Source organism: Rhinopithecus roxellana, chromosome 3 (assembly GCF_007565055.1).
Source record: "Rhinopithecus roxellana isolate Shanxi Qingling chromosome 3, ASM756505v1, whole genome shotgun sequence".
Taxonomy (NCBI): Eukaryota; Metazoa; Chordata; class Mammalia; order Primates; family Cercopithecidae; genus Rhinopithecus; species Rhinopithecus roxellana.
Genome location: NC_044551.1, coordinates 113,654,750 through 113,675,871, shown reverse-complemented (window position 1 = coordinate 113,675,871; position 21,122 = coordinate 113,654,750). Strand labels below are relative to the sequence as shown.

At 41.6% G+C, this 21,122-nt stretch overlaps 1 protein-coding gene across 1 annotated transcript in view; it reads right to left on the bottom strand.

Annotated features, from left to right (window-relative positions):
* Positions 1-12,721, bottom strand: part of LOC104678155 — a 109,238-nt gene extending 96,517 nt beyond the window's left edge. Inside the window, exon 1 of the mRNA XM_010383373.2 lies at positions 12,584-12,721. Coding sequence (XP_010381675.1) covers positions 12,584-12,703 — 120 coding nt within the window. The 5' untranslated portion in view covers positions 12,704-12,721. The remainder of the gene's footprint in view (positions 1-12,583) is intronic.
* Positions 12,722-21,122: the final 8,401 nt, after the last annotated feature.

Sequence of the window (21,122 nt, the reverse complement as noted above, 5' to 3'; positions counted from 1 at the left end):
AGTCCCCTTCTCCCCTCCAACTGTAAAAGCCAATGGATTCTATTTATTCTCTTCCAAATCCAAAGCTGCTCTCTAAAAAGTGTCTGGATCTCACTTATGGTAAAGAACAAGTAACTCTTCACAGTGTTGAAAACCATTGCCCCTGGAGCTTTAGATCAAGCTTTAGCTAATCCTTTGGAAGGTTCATTGGAACCGAAAGAAAATTCGGTTCTCTGGAACCGGAAATTTGAGATAGGAAAAAGCAACTATAAAAAATATGGCATACAGTCAATTGACTGTTGACAAAAGTGCCACGACAATCAAACGGGGAGAAAAGAGTCTTTTCCACAAATGCTGCTGGGACAATGGGTACCTACATATAAAAGAATGAATGTGGACATCTACCTTACACTCTATACAAAAATCAACTCACCATGTATCACAGACCTCAATATAAAAGTTAAAACTATAAAACTCTTAGAAAGAGGGTCTAAATCTCCATGATTGTGGATAAGGCAACATTTCTTACATATGACACCAAAAGAAAAGCCACAAAAGAAAAAAATAGATAAACTAGACAGCATTAAAATTAAGAACTTTTGTGCTTCAAAGAACACTACCAAGAAAGTGAAAAGGCAACCCACACATTAGGAGAAAATTTGGAAAACCATATATCTGATAAGAAATGTGTATCTAAAATACATAAAGAACTGTTGGGCCAGGTGTGATGGCTCATGCCTGTAATACCAGCACTTTAGGAGGCCAAGGTGGGAGGAACACGAGGTCAGGAGTTTGAGACCAGCCTGGCCAACGTGGTGAAACTCCCGCCTCTACACAAAATACAAAAAAAAAAAAAAAAAATTGACTGGGCATGGTGGTGGATGCCTGTAATACCAGGTACTGGGGAGGCTAAGGCAGGAGAATCGCTTGAACCTGGGAGGCAGAGCTGGCAGTGAGCCAAAGTCACGCCATTGCATTCCAGCCTGGGCGACAAGAACAAAACTCCATTTCAAACAAAAACAAACAAGCAAAACAAAAACAAAAACAAAAAAACTATAATTAAGACATCACTACATAAAAAATACTGACAATACCAAATGCTGATGAGGATTTGGAGAAACTGGGTCTTTTATACATTGCTGGTAGCAATGCAAAATGATATGCCTCCTGGAAAACAGTATGATACTCTCTTAAAAGGAAATTTTTATTTATTTATTTTTGAGACATGGTCTGGCCCTGTTGCCCAGGCTGGAGCGCAGTGGTGTGCACATAGCTCACTGCAGCCTTAACCTGTGTAGCTCCAGCAATCCTCCCATCGCAGCCTCCTGAGTAGCGGGGACTACTGGTTCCTGCCACCACACTCAGCTAATGTTTTTTCTTTATATTTTGTAGAAACGGGGTCTCTCTATGCTTCCCTGGCTGGTCTTAAACTCCTGGGCTCAAGTGATCCTCCCACCTTGGCCTCCTAAGGTGCTGGGACTACAGGCAGGAACATACCATGCCTGACCAAAAGGAAAGGTTTTATATAAAGAAAATCATGAAATATGTGGTCTTAACGTTCTTAAAAGAAAATACACTTACCATACAACCAAGCACCCACACTCCTGGGCATTTATCCTAGAGAATAAAAACTTACATCCAAGCAAATTTTGTACATAATTGGCCATAAGAGCTTTATTTGTAATTTCCAAAAATGGAAACAACGAAAACGTCTGTTCAAGAGATGAATGCTTAAACTAACTAGTCTATACCATAGAACATTATTTGGCAATAAAAAACAGTGAACTGGCCAGGCGGTGGCTCATGCCTGTAATCCTAGCACTTTGGGAGGCAGAGGCAGGTGAATCACATGAGGTCAAGAGTTCAAGACCAACCTGGCCAACATGGTGAAACCCTGTTTCTACTAAAAATACAAAAAGAAAAAAAAAAATTAGCCCTGTGTGGTGGTGTGCACCTGTAATCCCGGCTACTTGGGAGGCTGAGGCAGGAGAATCATTTGAACCCAGGAGCCGGAGCTTGCAGTGAACTGAGATGGCGCCATTGTACTCCAGCCTGAGCAACAAATATGAAACCCAGTCTTAAAAAACAAATAAACAAAAAACAGTTAACTACTGATACATACAGCTTGGTTGGATCTCAAAGGCATTATGCTGAGTGAAAAGGTCCAATCTCAAAAAATCACCGGCAGTATGATTTCATTGACAATAACGTTCTCAAAATGACAAAAATTATGGAGATGGGAAACAAATTGATGGTTGCCAGGGGTTATGGAGACTGGAGGGAAGGGATGAGTGTAACTACAAAGGGTAGTGGGGATATGTATATGTATAGATGAACAAAAACGACAAAAAAATTCACTCAAATTAAGCCCATCGCTGCTCAGACTTCTCAGACATAAGCACCCAAGATAAAAACCAAGAGGAATTGCATCACTGCACTCCAGCCTGGGTGACAGAGCGAGACTCCGTCTCAAAACAAACAAACAAACAAACAAAAACAAGAGAAATGAATCATCTTCTGGAGAAGTTATAATTCCTTAGACATCTTGTCTACATTGAAAATGTATGCAAATAAATGATAAATAAACATGACACACTCTCTAAATTTTGGCAGCTTCTAAATATTCATCGTAATGCTGGATTTTAGTCTCTGGAGCTATCTAAATTATGGCTAAGATCCCCCAATCTGGCAGAAAGGCTATGTCATTACTTCATTTCTTTCCACAGTAATTTTCTCCTTTCAGGTTCTTACACATAGAGAACCCCCTCATCTTTCACTCCACAGGGCAGCTGGTTTCCAGCCATGAAGTAAATGCAAACTTCATGGTTCAGAATATGCCAGCAGCTGCCAGAGGGTCCCAATTTTTCAGTTCCTGGACTGTTATGAAGAAGAGTTTTAGGCCAAGGTCATCAAAGACCAACTCCACTACTCAAAAAGAGCCAGACAGGCAGGGTAGAGGGCTTTCCCTTGAGAGCCAAGCCCAGTTTCTCATTGGTACAACTCATTTGTCGGGGTCTCAGCTGCATGAACCTCATTCTTCACTTGGTCATATCCCTACCCGGCAGGTGTAAAAGTACAAATCTCTATGTACTTGGCAGCCAGACACATGCTAGGACCCTGCATCACTAAGGTTACCCAGGCCCACCAGGCCAGACGGACTCAACAAGGAAGCTCTTCCCACACTGGAGCCCAGATACCTTCATGCCTCTCATTACAGCCCTTCAAGCCTTCCACCCAACCCTGAACCCTCCTCCTCAACATCCTGCTTTACTTAACATTGTGATTCATTTTCTCATCTTCTGCAAAGAGTCTCATACAGCCCACAGCACAGTCCAATTACTATCGTTAACATTGTTACTGACAGACACCACTTCACAAGAAAAAAACTTAGTATGTTTCTAGGACTTTGTATACATTATATAATTGAATCGTGACAACAACCATAAAATTAGGCACAATTATTATCCTGATTTTCCAAACAAAAACATCAGCAATAACAACTGGGGTCTTTATAGTTCCAAGGTCCCTGCTCTTAATGTTTCCACCATAAGGCTCCCTGGCTCTGCTAAAGGACTTGTATTTCCATAATCAATACTGTGACCTTTGGAAAATGAGACACCTGGATGTGAACCTAGCTAGGTGACTCGCTTGAAAAATGGCACTTGCAAATCAGATTGCCATTCAAGCCTTAGACCCTCGTTTGTGAAATTTAGGGATGAAAATAATGCCTGCTTCACTAAACTGTTGTGTAAGTTAAATAAGATAATAAAGTATTTAAAGTACTCAGCATGATGCCTAACAAACCATGAACCCCAGTGAATGCCTGTCAAATGAATTAAGAAATGAATTTGTAACAATTAACATGAATAGGAGAAAGGAGAGACAGAAAATGCCAGTGACTCACAGGAGAGCAGTAGTACTTGGCTTTGTGATGTGGTCAGAGACATCTGGATAAGAAAATTCTGTGGCTGTCTACCGGTTCTCCTGGCTGTTGCCATCTGCAGGAGCTCAGTGCTAATGAGGCCACAGCCAAGAGGTCCTCACCCTTGGGCAATTCACCTTGCTTGGTTCCACAGGCACCAATGGCATTTATAAGGCAGCCATTCAAAAACACTGTTTTTAAGAGGAACTGGCACCAAAAATAGTTACAACTGAAGAATGCTCTCTATCTTTGTTGCTGGACAAACAATTGCAAACCAACATGCCACTAACATCAAAAGAAGGATAACTTCAAAGAGATAGCAAAATTCACAAGAACACTGACTCACATCTGTGTTGGGCCCAGTATTTCTGTACCATCAGCTCACTGGTTCTGGGACTTTGTGATTTCACTTACTAGTAAAATAGCGGGAAAAAATAGGGAAAAAAAACTCAAAGAGGTATTTATAAAGTACACATTTTTTAACAAAAATTCCACTCCCCTCCCCCCCCCCTTTTTTTTTTTTTTTTGAGAAAGAGTCTTGCTCTGTCACCTGGGCTGGAGTGCAGTGGCGCAATCTTGGCTCACTGCAACCTCCACCTCCCAGGTTCAAGCGATTCTCCTACCTCAGCCTCCCACGTAGCTGGGACTACAAGCATGCGCCACTATGCCCAGCTGATTTTTGTATTTTTAGTAGAGACGGGGTTTCACCATGTTGGTTGAACAGGATGGTCTCGATCTCTTGACCTCGTGATCCACCCGCCTCGGCCTCCAAAAGTGCTGTGATCCATTTTTTTAACTGTGTAAAACTTAACACTCATCACACTGATCTTATTTTTCTTATTTTACTACAGGCTTATAAAAACTTTGTTATGGGCATAGTCCAGTACACAGATACACACACATACACACACACGCACACATTATATATGGATAAGTATTGCAGAATGACTTCATTATACTATTTACTTCATAAAAACCCAGAAACAGGACCAAGCGAGGTGGCTTATACCTGTTATTCTAGAACTTTGGGAGGCTGAGGTGGGCAGATCACCTGAGGTAAGTAGTTCAAGACCAGCTTGACCAACATGGAGAAACCCTGTCTCTACTAACAATACAAAATTAACTGGGCCTGGTGGCGCATGCCTGTAATCTCAGCTACTCAGGAGGCTGAGGCAGGAGGATTGCTTGAACCTTGGAGGTGGAGGTTGTGGTGAGCTGAGATTGCACCATTGCACCCCAGCCTGGGCAACAAGAACGAAACTCCATCTCAAAAAAAAGAAAAGAAAAGAAAAAGGAAAAAGCAGAAACAGAGATATTATTCTCAGTTTACAGAGACAAATACTAAGGGTAAAGAGATTTTCCAAAGACACAGTGCATTAGACAGAGAGGGTGGGCTCAAGCCAAAAAGTTAGGCATTTGGAAGATCTTATCACACAGTGCCACAAACTGTGAGATATGAAGGAATTCACAGAAGCTTAGGCATACCCAAATTTAGGCAAAATTTACACATGCATAGCTGCAAATACATAAAAGACAATTGGAAATGTTATCGGTTACTTATAGTGTTTTTCTAACCTCCGAAAAACAGACTATTGGCTGGGCACAGTGGCTCATGCCTGTAATCCCAACACTTTGGGAGGCCGAGGCAGGTGGATCACCTGAGGTCAGTAGTTTGAGACCAACCTGACCAACATGGTGAAACCCCGTCTCTACTAAAAATACAAAAATCAGCTGGGCATGGTCAGTGGGCACCTGTAATGCCAGCTACTTGGGAGGCTGAGGCAGGAGAATTACTTGAACCCAGGAGGCAGAGGTTGCAGTGAGCCGAGATCATGCCATTGCACTCCAGCCAGGGCAACAAGAGTGAAACTGCCATCTCAGCAAAAAAAAAAAAAAAAAAAAAAAAAAAAAAAGATAAACACAGACTATATGTATAGATACAGGTAAGGGTAATGTTTTAATCTATATATTGCATATTATGTAGATTCAAATTGAGAGACCACAGCATCACCATTCTCTTTCCCTCTCTTTCTCCCTTCCCTCACGTTCTTTTCCAATGTCTATCTCATACACCTCTACCCTCTTGGTCCCACCAATGCTCTGCCTTTCATATACTCTGTACACTTTGAGAGGAAAGAAAGATGAAATGAAGTTTTTAATAAGTTTTCAGAAGCAAGTTGATAACAAAGGCATCTTGGAAACTCAGCTAATTGAAGGCCAGTCAAAACTTTGCTGCAAGTTCCCAATATCATGATAAAGTTCTTCCCCCGAGATAAGTCAACCTTAGTTCTGCCAGATAAAACTACTAAGCTCGTGGTCTACAGTATTACTTCTCTTTAGAGTCGCTATTTTAGAACAATGCCTGGTGTCACCATAGTTGATGCGAAGAGCATTCTTTGATGACTAGACACCCAGCATGCAAACACTACTAGAGCTGACAGCAGACAGCTGGGTGAGTCAGCTTAGAGTCAACTCTATCCATGGACCTGTGTTCTTCAGGATATTGACATGTGTACCTTTCTGCGCTCCAAACAGCGGCAGCAGCAGAAATAATGACAGAAAATGCGTTATGTTCACATTTATTTGATTAACACTGGATTATGTTATTTTCTTTTTTTTTTTTTTTTTCAGACGGAGTCTCACTCTGTCCCCCAGGCTGGAGTGCAGTGGCTGGATCTCAGCTCACTGCAAGCTCCGCCTCCCGGGTTTACGCCATTCTCCTACCTCAGCCTCCCGAGTAGCTGGGACTACAGGTGCCCGCCACCTCGCCCGGCTAGTTTTTGTTTTTGTATTTTTTAGTAGAGACAGGGTTTCACCGTGTTAGCCAGGATGGTCTTGATCTCCTGACCTCGTGATCCGCCCGTCTCGGCCTCCCAAAGTGCTGGGATTACAGGCTTGTGCCACCGCGCCCGGCTGGTTATGTTATTTTCATAGAGGCCTGCTCAGTGCCTTTATCCAAATGGTCATTATGAATCTCCAAATATGCTGAGTTTTTCAAATGTATTTGACCAAAAAATTCTTTTTACAGGGTTTAGAGAGGCAACTTAAAATACAAAATTCCTAGACAATTGCCTGTGGATCTCTGTGGTTTGGAAAATTATGTTCAAGCCTCAATATGCTAACCAGGAGAGCTTACTTGAGACATTTCAGATTGGCAATTTTTTTTTTTTTTTTTTTTTACTAATTTTGTATCCTAAAGTGAAAAAAAGATAAATTGTAGATTTTTTTTTTATTCTCCAAAGCCATGACTCCCTGGAGTTGGGTCTAACACATTCTGTAATTTTTCTCCTTTTCAAGACCCAAAGTTACCTCCCCCTATAAATCCACTCTCAACTATAATTATAAAAGTGAAAATTTAATAAAAGTTCTAAAGTGTGCCAATAAGCACAATGCATGCAATCTTTCATTTAATCCACAAGTCAAAGCTATAAAATAACTATGATTATTATCCCCCTTTGCAGATAAAAGATCTAAGTTTTGCTAGATTAAGGTGTTTTTCGAGATCACTCAAATAGTCACTGGAACGAGGCACACTGTCTGCAGAGCCAGCATTTTTCCACAACTATTCCTTCTCAGCTGTGTATGTCCTAAAGCCTACTCTTGCCTGTCCCTTCCTGATGCTTTATCATACTTGGGCATGCATAAAACCTGCATATCACTCTACTCCTCCTGCCACAGTGCCTTAACACTGTGTTGGGTGTTTTATTAGCACTTTTTGATTTGAATAGAGACAAAAAAATACCCAAAAGGATCAAGACATCTCCAGGGAGAAAGGGGGCTGACTGAATGTCCCTTTCCAGAAAAAGGCTGTGTCCATCTCTTTCCTTTGTGAGCTGTTCCACACTTGAAGGATCCTCATGAAGCATAAAAGACCTGTGAAAGGGGAAGAGCAGTTCAGCTGACTGATAGAAAGCCTTCTCTGTGTCCGGTTCCTCTGACTTGGACCCCAGTGAATACCATTTGTTTAAATAATGATCAGAACATAATAGATACGATGAGGTTGCCAAGAGGCTGGTCATCAGCCTCTGCTTGGCTAAGGGGGAAAAAAAAGAAAGAAAAAAAAAAAAACCTGCCCTGATATGGCCATGGCATGGTTCATTGGGCTCACATTTCCCCACTCTGAAGTTTGAATTGAAATCCCAAGATCTATCAATTTTAGAGAACAAAAAAGTTGGCAGACAAACAGAACCTTCCCTTCATCTCCAATAAATAAACACATTTTGAAAAGCGGGATGGAGAGGACTGCTAAGCATGTAGGAGTAATGATCAGAACTGCAGATCTTAGTAATATTCCCATCCTGTTACTCTCCCTAGTTGGGAGTGGGGGTGAATGATGTATTTTGGAAAGGCAGAAGTGTGCAGGAGTAAGGAACAGGACTTCTGCTGTTATTAGATTGAGGTTTGAGGCTTAGCTCTTCTTTGCTTACATTACATGCCCTTGATCAAGTTGTTATTACTTCTCTGAGACTTGTTTTTCTCAGCTGAAAAAGTGAAGAAAATACAGCCCGAAGTTTTATGAAGATTAAATGACTTACTGTGCCTAAGGGCTGTGGAAGTGGAAAAACTTCGCTCATCTTTGGAAGCCAGAATCTTCACTATCAAGCCATGGATGATGCATTACTCTCTTCCCATCTCCGCTCTTACCCAAGAGCCCTAAACTCTCCTTCTCCTTGCTTTAGCCATATGCCACATTAAAAAAAAGGGGGGGGGGGGGGGGGGGGAGGGATTGCATTGGGAGTTATACCTGATATAAATGATGAATTGATGGGTGCAGCACACCAACATGGCACAAGTATACATATGTAACAAACCTGCACGTTATGCACATGTACCCTAGAACTTAAAGTATAATAAAAAAATAAAAAAATTAAAAATTAAAAAAAAAAAAAAAAACAGGAGCATGTAGTGCTTAAGATCCAGTATAGTAGTTGCTACTGATCCTGTATCAAACATGACAACTATCCCTGTTGCACCTGGATGCCTGACACTCTAACTTACAGAGGCATAAACATACTTCCCTGGCCTCCAGCAGAAAGAACTTGGCAGAGAAATCTCAGAACTAGGCCAGGCACGATGGCTCATGCCTGTAATCTTAGCACTTTGGGAGGCCCAAGTGGGAGGATCACTTTAGCCAAGGAGTTTGAGTCCAGGCTGGGCAACCCCGGGAGACCCCATCTCTACAAAAAATAAAATAAAATAAATTAGGCAGGCATGAGGACATACACCTGTGATCCCATCTACTTGGGAGGCTGAGGTGGGAGGATCACTTGAGCCTAGGAGCTTGAGGCTGCAGTGAGCCGTGATCATACCACTGCACTCCAGTCTGGGCGACAGAGTGAGATCCTGTATCAAAAAAAGAGAAAAAGAAAAAGAAAACTCAGAACTGCCCAATAAAGAATGGTCACTGAACATTGTTCCTATAGACGGAGACTGGTTACTGAGGTCCACACTTCTCCAGGCAGGAGTGCTATAGTCCAACTAGCAAAGCCTATGTCTACTGTGTTGCCAATTAAATTCAATTCTCTGTGTAACCAAGAGGAGTTACCAGATGGTGGGAATAAACCTGCTCACTAATTGGAATGCTGTACCCCTGAGAAACAGTACTTCCTACATAGCAAGGGCTTGATAAATGGCAGCTACTTTGTAAATGCAAGGTATGACTCAGGGGATGAGAAGCTTCGTTCCAAGACGGCAAGAATTTCTAACTATATACAGATGATTATCCAGATGACTGCAGAATATTATCCTCACCATTCATGAAATGTCTTCTAATCTTCATCATTTTCACCCAGAACTTTATTTTCTTTAAAGACAAATTCCTTAATCTGGTTCAAAATTAACTCATTATTTTCCAAAATATACCAACATGTCTTCTGGGCTAGCTTTCTCCCATTACTCCATTTTCTTCTCACTCTTGCATTACCTCCAGGCTGTATAAGTGGACTCTACTTACAATTTATATAAGAAACACAGCTTGAGTATTATAGTAAGACCTTGTTTCTACAAAAAAGTCTTTTAAAACATTAGCTGAGTATGGTGGCACGTGCCTGTAGCCCCAGCTACTCGGGAGGCTGAGGTGAGAGGATCACTCGGGACTGGGAGGTGCAGGATGAAGTGAGCCGAGATCATGCCACTGCACTTCAGTCTGAGTGACACAGCAAGATCCTGTCTCAAAACAAAAGTAACATCCAGGCACAGTGACTCACACCTGTAATCCCAGCAGTTTGGGAAGCCGAGGTGGGCAGATCATTTGAGGTGAGGAGTTCGAGACTAGCCTGACCAACATGGTGAAACCCTGTCTCTACTAAAAATACAAAAAAAAGAAAATACCAGGTATATTGGCACATGCCTGTAATCTCATCTACTGGGGAGGCTGAAGCAAGAGAATCTCTTGAACCCTGGCGGTGGAGGTTGCAGTGAGCCGAGAACGTGCCACTGAACTCCAGCGTGGGCGACAAAGCGAGACACCATTTTAAAAAATAAAAATAAATAAAGTATACTCAAATTATTCTAAAAAGTATTTGGGTAATCTCACATTAATTTAAGTTAACACTAAACCATACGTCTCCAACACACACACACACGCGTACACAATTATTACATAAAATCAGGAATCTGAGAAAAAGGTGACTAGTGTTTGGATGAACGGAGGCAAGATGGTGCACTTCCGGGTTCTTCATCCCCCCAACTTTTCCCGCACGCACGAAAATGCAGCCGGCGACCTGGGAAGGTGCAGACCAACTAGGCATGCGCCAGGTGATGTCAATCTGAAGAGACCAAGATTTACCTGGTCGCACCTGCAGAACGCCCCCGACACGCCGGTGCCCCGCCTATTGCCCTCCCACTCCTAGAAAAGCGGCTCCGGACGAACGCCACGCAGGGACTTCCCAGCTTCCCCACTGCGGTCGGGACTGTGGGAACTCCGTCCGAGAGCTCCAGGGGCGACTCTGTTGGCCTCATTTGCCGGAGGCCAACAGACCTCTCCCTACCCACCTTCTTCCCCTGAAGCTAGGTGACCAAAATAAACTTGCAGTTTTGCTCCTACACTTGCCTACTCGCTGGTTCTTTTGTGCCTGCTCTAGTGGTCTTAGAAAAACAAATCAACTAGATCACAACAAAGAAACCCTCCATCCTCTCCCCTACTCTATTGCTATGGGTATGCAGAGAAGGATTTGCTGCCCTTACCCTAAGAAGCTGGAGACTATTGGAGGCTCCATGGGAATCAACAAGGAAATTGCAACAAAGTGAATTACACACAACTACCAAAAAATACCAGTAAAGGAAAGTATTTGCTCATTAAATATCTGGACATGTAAATCTCAGAAATTTTATGTTGGCCTGATTTGGGCAATAAAGTAAACTATATTCTTTTCTTTTTACTTTTCCTTTTTTTTTTTTTTTTTTGCATAGTCACAACTCTCTACCCCCAAGCTAAGCCCACCCAGGGTGGTTTTTCAAGAGAATGTAATTGGGGAATTTTGGTCTCAGTGTGAGGCCTTCAGAACTTAATCACAGGAGTCCAGAATCAAACAGCCCTTAAAAATCAGTTCTTTCAGTTTTTATACAAAGAACTTCCTGGAACACAGGGAAGCATCATACTGGCTCAACTCAGCATCTACGCCCTCTGACAGAACTAGACTGACTATCCTTGTCTCAGGTGGCTCCTCAGGCAGTGGGTGAGTCCTTTCTATCTGTCCTTTCTCTCATGGTTCCCCCTGTTCCTACCTTTGAAAGAGAAATCAAGCTGAGTGATTAAGAGTCTGTCTTTGTGAGAAAAGAAGTTGGGAATTACAAGATGATGTAGCTGGTAACTTCCCTAGCTGAAAAGAGAAACACACAAGTCTAATTCTTATGCTCTTCTGCATTTGAACCACAGTTTTTAAAAAAAATCAAATAACAATAATAAGTCAGGGAAAAAGCAAAGTCCCACCGGACTCCTGGAAAGGAGCCTTTTGTTGAGCAGGGAAATGCATATGAAGACATGAATTAGAGAAGCCAAGAACTTAGAAAGGGAAGGAATGTGGAGGGATCCAGAGGGGAATACTGTATCTAGGAGGGAAAAGAAGTTGAAGCCAGCAAGATGGGGAGGCCATGGAAAGGAGGATTAGGAGAGAGAGAGACCGTGTGTGTCTGGCACCTAGACAGCAAAAAAAAAAAAAAAAAAAAAAAAAAAAAAAAAAAAAAAAAAGTAAAGAAAAAAAAGAAAGAAAAATAACAGAAATAAGAAAAGTAGATGTCTTGAAGTTTGGACATATACTTGAGATGTTCATGTATTTGTAAAAGAAACGAATCAGCCTTCAAGCTGCTGCAGAGTGGACAGAGACAGCTAGGGGATCCTGTCCATTAGGATTATAGTTCTTTTTTTATTTAATGCTTTGAAAAGGCAAAATAGATCAATTTACCTGTCTAAATTCAGTATCTTGGATTTCTTTAGCAAATAAGCTATCTAGTAAGCTTCCTTTCCTGTTCTGATGGCAGATTTTATTCTTTTGCTGGAATGACAGGGGAGAATAGGGATTATGAGATAGAATTCTTCTTTCCTCAACTAGTTTTTCTCTCATGACTGAATTTCAGTTCAACTATACTTTAATAAACTCATATTTTGAGCTTAGCATTTTCAGATGTTCATGATTCCTTTTTCTGTATATAAGAGAACTAAGGTTAAGAGGTTTAGAAACTTACCCCAAGTTCCATGGCCAAAATGTGAAGACATGTTTTGATTCCTCGATTGGAGTTCTTTCCACCACATCTGTCACATGTGTATTTCTCAAAGTGTGGACCGCAGACCAACAGCATCCACATCCTCAGAGAGTACAGCAGGAATACAGCATCCTAAGTCCTACCCTAGACCTCCTGAATCAGAATCTGCATTTTAAGCAAGCCCCCAGGTAGTTCATAAGCACGCTTTGGTTTGAGAAGCTGGCATTCCACCATACTGCCTTCTCCAGCTAGAGGGCATTCCTCTCTAGCCACAGCTTCACTCTGGCTATGAAATAGCTGAGAGAAGCTCTGTGTGAACTTGGAAAAATCTATGCCATTAAGACACTATAGAGGATAAAAAGCAAACCAGAAAACAGTGGGTACAGAATAATTCTATTTTAAAAAATAAATATTTTGAGACGGGATCTCACTCTGTCACCCAGGCTAGAGTGCAGTGGCACAATCATGGCTCACTGTAGCCACAACCTCAAAGTCTCAATCAATCCTCCTACCTCACCCTCCCGGGTAGCTGGGACCACAGATGCGCACCACCACGCCCGGCTAATTTTTGTATTTTTTTTTAGAGACCAGGTTTTGCCATGTTGCCCTGGTTAGTCTCAAGCTCCTAGACTCAAGCGATGCACCTGCCTCGGCTTCCCAAATTGTTACAATAAATTATATATATATAATAGGTCTATATATCCATGCAGAAAATAAAGACTAGAAAGATTTAGGAGAAAATGTTCTCTCTGGTGATGCGATGATAGGCAATCTCCTCTCCTCCTTTTTTTTTTTTTTGTTGTTGTTCTAGTTTTCTTTCATTGTTCTAGTTTTCTTTTAGAAACACCTGTTAATTTTGAAAAGTTAGGTTTTCTACAATAGTCTTTACTAAATCTGGCTTGTTAAGGGGTGACAAAAGTAATGCATGAGAAATCTGGGAATTGGCATGAGTGATCCCAACAGAATGCCACTACTGAGATTTTCTTGGATATTAATGGGCACATAGGGCTCACAGTGTTTATCAGCCTCCTGCACCCAATCTACTCACTTCCAGGAAGGGGCTCATTCTTCTGGCCCCCAGGGGGCAGTCCTCCATAAGTTTACAAAAGCCTACTTTTTTCTCCCACCGTGTGAATAATCAGGAGTCATATTGGCCACAACTCAGCTACACCAAGGTCTGAGAGATTCTAGGCACTTTAACAACAACAACAAAATACTATAGACACCGAGAGATAATATTTTATAAACAGAGGCAAAATCCCCAAATAAACAAAAAAGAAACAGAACACAAACCACCCACACTGCTCGGCCATAGCACCAAAAGATTTCTATCTACAAGAACATTCTTGTGTTTGGGGAGAGAGGGCAAAAGTCAGAAGGATACACACAACAAAGACACTAGACAAGGTTCAGATTGCTTAAGAAAAGGTCTGCTTCTATTAATACCTCCTACTACCTGTTAAACCTTGGACAAGTCACTTAACTGTTCTGTGTTTCATCCATTGTCCAGTTTCTCAATCTGCAGCCTTGAAGATTTTCTGAGTGCTTTAAAAACTGTCAAGTGTGCAAAGGTAAGTTTCCTTGTTGTGCTGGTTGTTCAACATTTTCCCTCTAGATCCATTCTAAACCCTTCTCTGAGTTAGTCTGTGCCTTGAGATGCTGGTGTTTTTGGATTGTGTCATACAGGCTCTCTGGCCCATTGGCATCTGCTGGGAAGCAACAATAAGAGATTAGACAACAGGAGAAGACAGAGGTAGAAACTTCCTTGTCAGATACCTATGTTATATTAAAGAAGCCCCAGGAGCTTAGCACTACCAACTTATTATGTAATACTGATGGCTAAAAGGCATTCTTGAGATTTTAGAGGTGTTTTGTGCTAATTATTAAATATCAGGTTTTCTTATTCACCTTGTTGCCAAATACTGAATAAATCTCAGAATGTTAGAATAGGGTGCAATTTGGGGTATTAGCTTAGTAGTTTCCAAACTATGAGTGACAGTCATCTGGTATCCAAAAAACTGTGGAACAGAACACCAAGTGTGTGTGTGCTTGTCTGTGGCATTGTCTGCAGATGGAATAAATCATGTGTCACATGCAGAAACTTCCTGTTATTTTCCAAGGATACGTAAATGGATTTATGACAAAATGCAAGGTCTTATAAAGGCATGACAGAATTCATGGGGGAGGGGGCTTGTAACTCACTGCATATTTTTTCAATAAGCAGTAATTAAAAAGGCCATTTTTTGACAGGGCACGGTGGCTCACGCCTGTAATCCCAGCACTTTGGGAGGCCGAGGTGGGCGGATCACGAGGTCAGGAAATTGAGACCTTCCTGGCTAACACGGTGAAACCCCGTCTCTACTAAAAATACAAAAAAAAAAAAAAAAAATTAGCAGGGCGTGGTGGCGGGTGCCTGTAATCTCAGCTACTCGGGAGGCTGAGGAAGGAGAATGATGTGAACTTGGGAGGCGGAGCTTGCAGTGAACAGAGATTGCACCACTGCACTCCAGCCTGGGCCACAGAGCGAGACTCCGTCTCAAAAAAAAAGGCCATTTTTTTAAATATAAAATTTTTGGAAACAACTTAACTAGGTTCACTTCTAATGAAATTCAACTTTTTATTGTTTTTGTTCATCATTTCAGGTAAATTATTTTCCCTTACTTTGATTCACTCAACAAAAACTAAGTGAGATCCTCATATATGTTTAGCATTGAGCTAAAAACATTTGTATTTCTTCCAAAAGTGAAAAAAAAATCATCTCATTGACCTTATGTTTTAGTGACAAAGGAGTTCATCAGACAAATTATTACACAAATATTTGCTTAAATTAAATTTGTGACAAATGCTATGAATCAAAGTTATAGGCTGAGAATGTAGACATACCAGGGGATATAGCCCATTCTAAAGTGTTAGTGAAATACTCCCTAAGAAAGAGATACAATATTTAAGTTGAGACTTACTAATACCCCTGAAGGAAGCCACTTTACCATAACTTGCTCGCCACTAAGCCAGTGGACACCACCCAGGACTTCAACAAGTGTGTCCTGCAGCTGGTATTATGCAAACTGCTCAGAAACTTCCCAACGTCTTGCTCTTGAACTTACCCAAGAAAGAACTCTAAAATGAGCATCTTAAAAATATCAATATATTCCTTTCTTTCTTTCTTTCTTTTTTTTTTTGAGATGGAGTCTCGCTCTGTCGCCCAGGCTGGAGTGCAGTGGCATGATCTCAGCTCACTGCAAGCTCTGCCTCTGGGGTTCACGCCATTCTCCTGCCTCAGCCTCCCGAGTAGCTGGGACTACAGGCGCCCGCCACTGCGCCTGGCTAATTTTTTGTATTTTTTAGTAGAGACAAGGTTTCACCGTGTTAGCCAGGATGGTCTCGATCTCCTAACCTCGTGATCCGCCCGCCTCGGATTACAGGTGTCAGCCACTGTGCCTGGCCCCTATTCCTTTCAACTCTTGTTAATACTGGGCATTTTGCTTCTTACCATTCGTGTATTTTTCAAGATGCTCATCTTAAGGCCCTTCATGGGCTGGGCGTAGTGGCTCACACCTGTAATCCCAGCACTGTGGGAAGCTGAGGTGAGCAGATTACCTGAGGTCGGGAATTCGAGACCAGTCTGACCAACATGGAGAAACTCCCTCTCTACTAAAAATACAAAATTAGCCAGGCGTGGTGGCAGGTGCCTGTAATCTCAGCTACTCAGGAGGCTGAAGCAGGAGAATCGCTTGAACCTGGGAGGCGGAGAGTGCGGTGAGTCGAGATTGTGCCATTGCACTCCAGCCTGGGCAACAAGAGTGAAACTCCGTCTCAAAAAATAAAACAAACAAACAAACAAATAAATAAATAAAAGCCCTTCATGCTAGATTGTAACAAAAGATGGTGAAGTAGAAGTTTTATTATGATGAGTAGTATTTTTCCTTACTATTGGAAAATTAATCCAAAGTGGGTGAAGTTGAATGTATTTGCTTAGTTTACCTTTAAAAATATTTTGGACTATAGTTGAATAAATTAATTAGTCTTTGATTCTTAGAATGTTTTTTTCAGATTTTAAGTGTGTGTGTGTGTGTGTATACACACATATATAGTGTTGTATATATACAAGTGTATATATATGTGTGTGTGTATATATACACACATATATAGTATTGATTCAGAATCCAATTTTAGTATGTGCTGTGGATAAGGTGATTTTATGAGGTCAGATTGGGGGAAGGGAACTCTGATTCTCTAAAATTATGGTTGTCAAGGCTGCGAAGTTCAATTAAACATACTCGGCAAAATCCTTGAAATCTTCCAATGCTTGGGGAAAAGAAAACTTGGTGCATATCAAACAAAGTAAAGTAAATCAATATCAGCAAGGACCTTGGCAATACCCTAATGAGCCCTAAGGGAATGCAATCATGGAAACAGTAGAGAAGTGGTGAAATAAGACTCAGCCACTGCAAAATTTCCTGGCAATTGTTGAGAGAGGGCTGTACGCAAAACAAAGGCCACACTGGAAAACTGAGGGTGGGCTGCTTAATTCCTAAAGAGAATGCTTCTCTGCGACCTGCCATGCTGGGAATAATTTTAGAGAGATATTTGGCCTAAGATGTTAAGGACTAATGGTGGTTTAATTCTTTGTTTTTTTGTTCTTTTTGTTTTTTGTTTTGAGATGGAGTCTTGCTCTGTCACCCAGGCTGGAGTGCAGTGGCACAATCTTGGCTCACTACAACATCTGCCTCCCGGGTTTAAGCAATTCTCCTGCTTCAGCCTCCCAAGTAGCTGGGATTACAGGTGTGCACCTCCATACCTAGCTAATTTTTGTATTATTAGTAGAAACAGGGTTTCACCATGTTGACCAAGCTGGTCTCAAACTCCTGACCTCAGGTGATCCGCCTACTTCGGCCTCCCAAAGTGTTGGGATTACAGGCATGAGCCACCATGCCTGGTGGTTTAATTCTTATTTCACTGTTAACCCCAAAGAGCACACTATTCAGGCTCTGCTATTTCAATATGTCAGTGGCTTTTCTTCTTGATCCTCAAATCACACCACACCTAATACCATAACAATCTGTCAATCTCCATGCCAGACAGTGAAACCTCAACTTCCTCATTTATAAGATTAGGATAATACTAACTTTCACCAATTGCCAGAGGTTTTAAGTGAGGTAATGCATGTAACAGATTTAACCACAATTACATGTATGTAGCAAAGATTTTTAAATACCAGTCATCATTACTAGCACTCTTTTGTGGTAGTTAGGGAAGGGGTCATTTACTCATCACTATATTCTTAGCACAATTACAGTGTCCAGTGCATAGAAGAGGTTCAAAATTTATGGAAAGAATGAGTAAGAATATTATTAAAAATCGAGGATGCCCAGGGTTTGGAATTCAGAATAATGAAAGACCTCTTTTTGTTTTTCACTCATCACATCAAAAAATCAAGTTAGACTTCACAAGCTTACTCTGACACTGAGAAAAGTGAAAAATTCAACGGTTTTTATCCTAAACAACAAGCATAAATAATGTGTTTCTCATTAGCGAAAAAAATACCTTGACCACCAGCTTCCAAACACTGAGTTCCTGATAGAAACTGGAAAAATCCAAATCTAAATAAAAATCTGCAGCTTCTCCAAGACCTATGCTTCAGGCCATATCAACTAATATTCCGGGAGGGAGTAGTTTCCGTCCACCAATGGAACTAGCTTCCCTTTGCAAAGCCCCTTTTATAGGCAGAATTCCTTTTCCATTTCCTTGGGGTTTTATTTCACTTTGCGGGCTGTTTGCAATATTCTGGCTTGAGGGAGTAAAAGGGAAAGAGGAGGCAAAATGCAGGGTGAGTTCCTCCAAATGTCAGGCTGGGTAGTGCCAGGACAGCTGGGCCTGAAACCCTGTACCTAAGGAGGGGACTGGTGTGGCCGAGAAGAATGTGAGCTCAGCCTCATCTGGTTTCTTTTAATGCTCGAAGCAAAGAGCCTGAGTTATTGCATTCTTTCTCAATGTCTTACATAAAATCAGATTATTAAGTGCAGAGACAGTCGACTGTTCTCTGTCCTCCTGGCTAGCTTTTAGCATCCCCATAGCAACGTCAATAAACAGAGAAATAAATGAACTTCTGAAGAACAAGTCTGTTGGCTTTGCTGTCTAAACTATTCTCACTCTCCCTGCTTAAAGACACACACATACACATTGTTATTGTTCTCCTTCCTAAATCTATGTGCTTTTTTAACCCAGTGATGACAAGTTTGAGCTTTTACATTTAGATTTTGATCCATTTTGAATTTGGTTTCCATCACCCCTTTGTTTAAAAAAACTTCAACTACTCACTATCATCTAGAGAATTAAGTCTGTTTCCTTTGCACAGTATTCAAAGTTCACTTGATCGTTTTCTTTTCTTTCTTTGTTTTCTTTTTGAGACAGAGTCTCGCTCTGTCGCCCAGACTGGAGTGCAGTGGCGCGGTCTTGGCTCACTGTACCCTCCGCCTCCTGGGTTCAAACAATTCTTCTGCTTCAACCTCCTGAGCAGCTGGGACTGCAGGCACCTGCCACCATGCCCGGCTAACTTTTGTATTTTTAGTGGAGACGAGGTTTTGCCATATTGGCCAGGCTGTTCTTAAACTCCTGACCTCAAGTGCTCTGCCTGCTTCGGCCTCCCAAAGTGCTGGGATTACAGGCATGAGCCACCACGCCTGGCCTCACTTGATCTCTTTCAAAGCCAGTTGTCCACCATTGTCAATGACACCTTAAGCTTCATTCAAGGAAAAAAAGGCTTAATTTCCTTATAAGACATTTCTCATCTGACATTAACACCCCTATCCACACTCCCAGCTGTGATACTAAAAAAGGGTATTGGACCAGGCACAGTGGCTCATGCCTGTAATCCCAGCACTTTGGGAGGCCGAGGCAGGTGAACCATTTGAGGTCAGGAGTTTGGGACCATCCTGGCCGACATGGTGAAACCTCATCTCTACTAAAAATACAAAAATTGGCCGAGTGTGGTGTTGGGTACCTGTAATCCCAGCTACTCGGGAGACTGAGGCATGAGAATCGCTTCAGCCCAGGAAACGGAGTTTGCAGTGAGCTGATATTGTGCCACTGCACTCTAGCCTGGGTGACAGAGTGAGACTCTGTCACACACACAAAAAAAAAAGGAAGAAGAAGAAGAGGAAGAAAAAGAAAGAAAAAAAAGAAAAAAAGAAAGAAAGAAAGAAAGAAAGAAAAGAAAGAAAGAAAGAAAGAAAGAGAGAGAGAGAAGAGAGAGAAAGAAAGGAGAAGGAAGAAGGAAGGAAGGAAGGAAGAAGAAGAAAGGAAGGAAGGAAGGAAGGAAGGAAGGAAGGGAAAGAAATAAAAGATAGAGAAAGAAAGAAGAAAGAAGAAAGAAGAAAAAGCCATCCTCCTCCTCCCTCCCTCCACTCCCTCCCTCCATCCCTACCTCCATTCCCTGCCACGTCCTCCTCTTCCTCACCGAGAAAGAAAGAAGAAAGAAAAAGGATGTCAATGTCAGACAAGAAAGAGTCTTATAAGGAAAGCAATAACCCCAGCAAACTTCAAGTCCATCTGCAACACGGAATCCCAATCTGGCTTCTACTGCTGCCAGCCTGGATCAAGCAATCCCCAGGGCCAATCTGGATGATATCTGCAAGAGCCTCCGAACTGGGCTTGGTGCTTACACTCTTGTCCTGCATGGTCTGTTTTTTGACACAGCAGTCAGAATGATCTTTTAAAAACATAAATCATATTAGGTCACTCCCCTGTTTAAAACTCTTCAGTGACTTTCCTGGCACATAGATGAATTCCAAAGACCTTCTAATGCCTATTGGGTCTTAAGTGTCCTGGCCTGTGTTCATTTATCTTATCTGATTTTATATCTCTTCTCTCATCTCTGGCTCTTACTTTCCAGAATCACTGGCCTTATTTCCATTCCTTAAACGTGTACAGCCCTTCCCTGCTTCTGGCCTTTGCATTTCCTCTTATCCTTCCTAGCACAGTTTCCTCTGATTTTATGGGGTTGATGCCTTCTTATTGCCATTCAGGCCTCAGTTCAAATGTTTTCTCTAAATGTTTTAGAGAATTTATTGACCCTCCTTCAGTAATTTCCTTACCCCATCACACCTCGGTATGCTATGAAATTGTTCTATTATGTTTCCTTGTTATCTTGCTTATTTATTTGATAACTTCATTGTCTGAGTGTCTCAATCACAGTATAAGGAGGGAAGTAACCATTTGTGATTGGCTTACCACACAGACTTGCTTAGCACACAAAAGGAAATCAATAAAAATATTTTTTGAATGAACCAATAAATAAATCCCATTTTTTAAGACCCAGTTTGTATTTGACCTCTCTGGTGAAGGCTTTGTCGCCCATTGCTAGAAAGTGCCTCTCCCATGCATATCTCCTGCACAGAGTTGATCATTTCTTTTAGAGGACTGATGTGCACAGTTGCTATACCTTCTCTATTAAATTATAGCTTCTTAAGCAATGTCAGATCCATTTTATTGCCTACCGCCTATATCTTTATATATCAGAGAT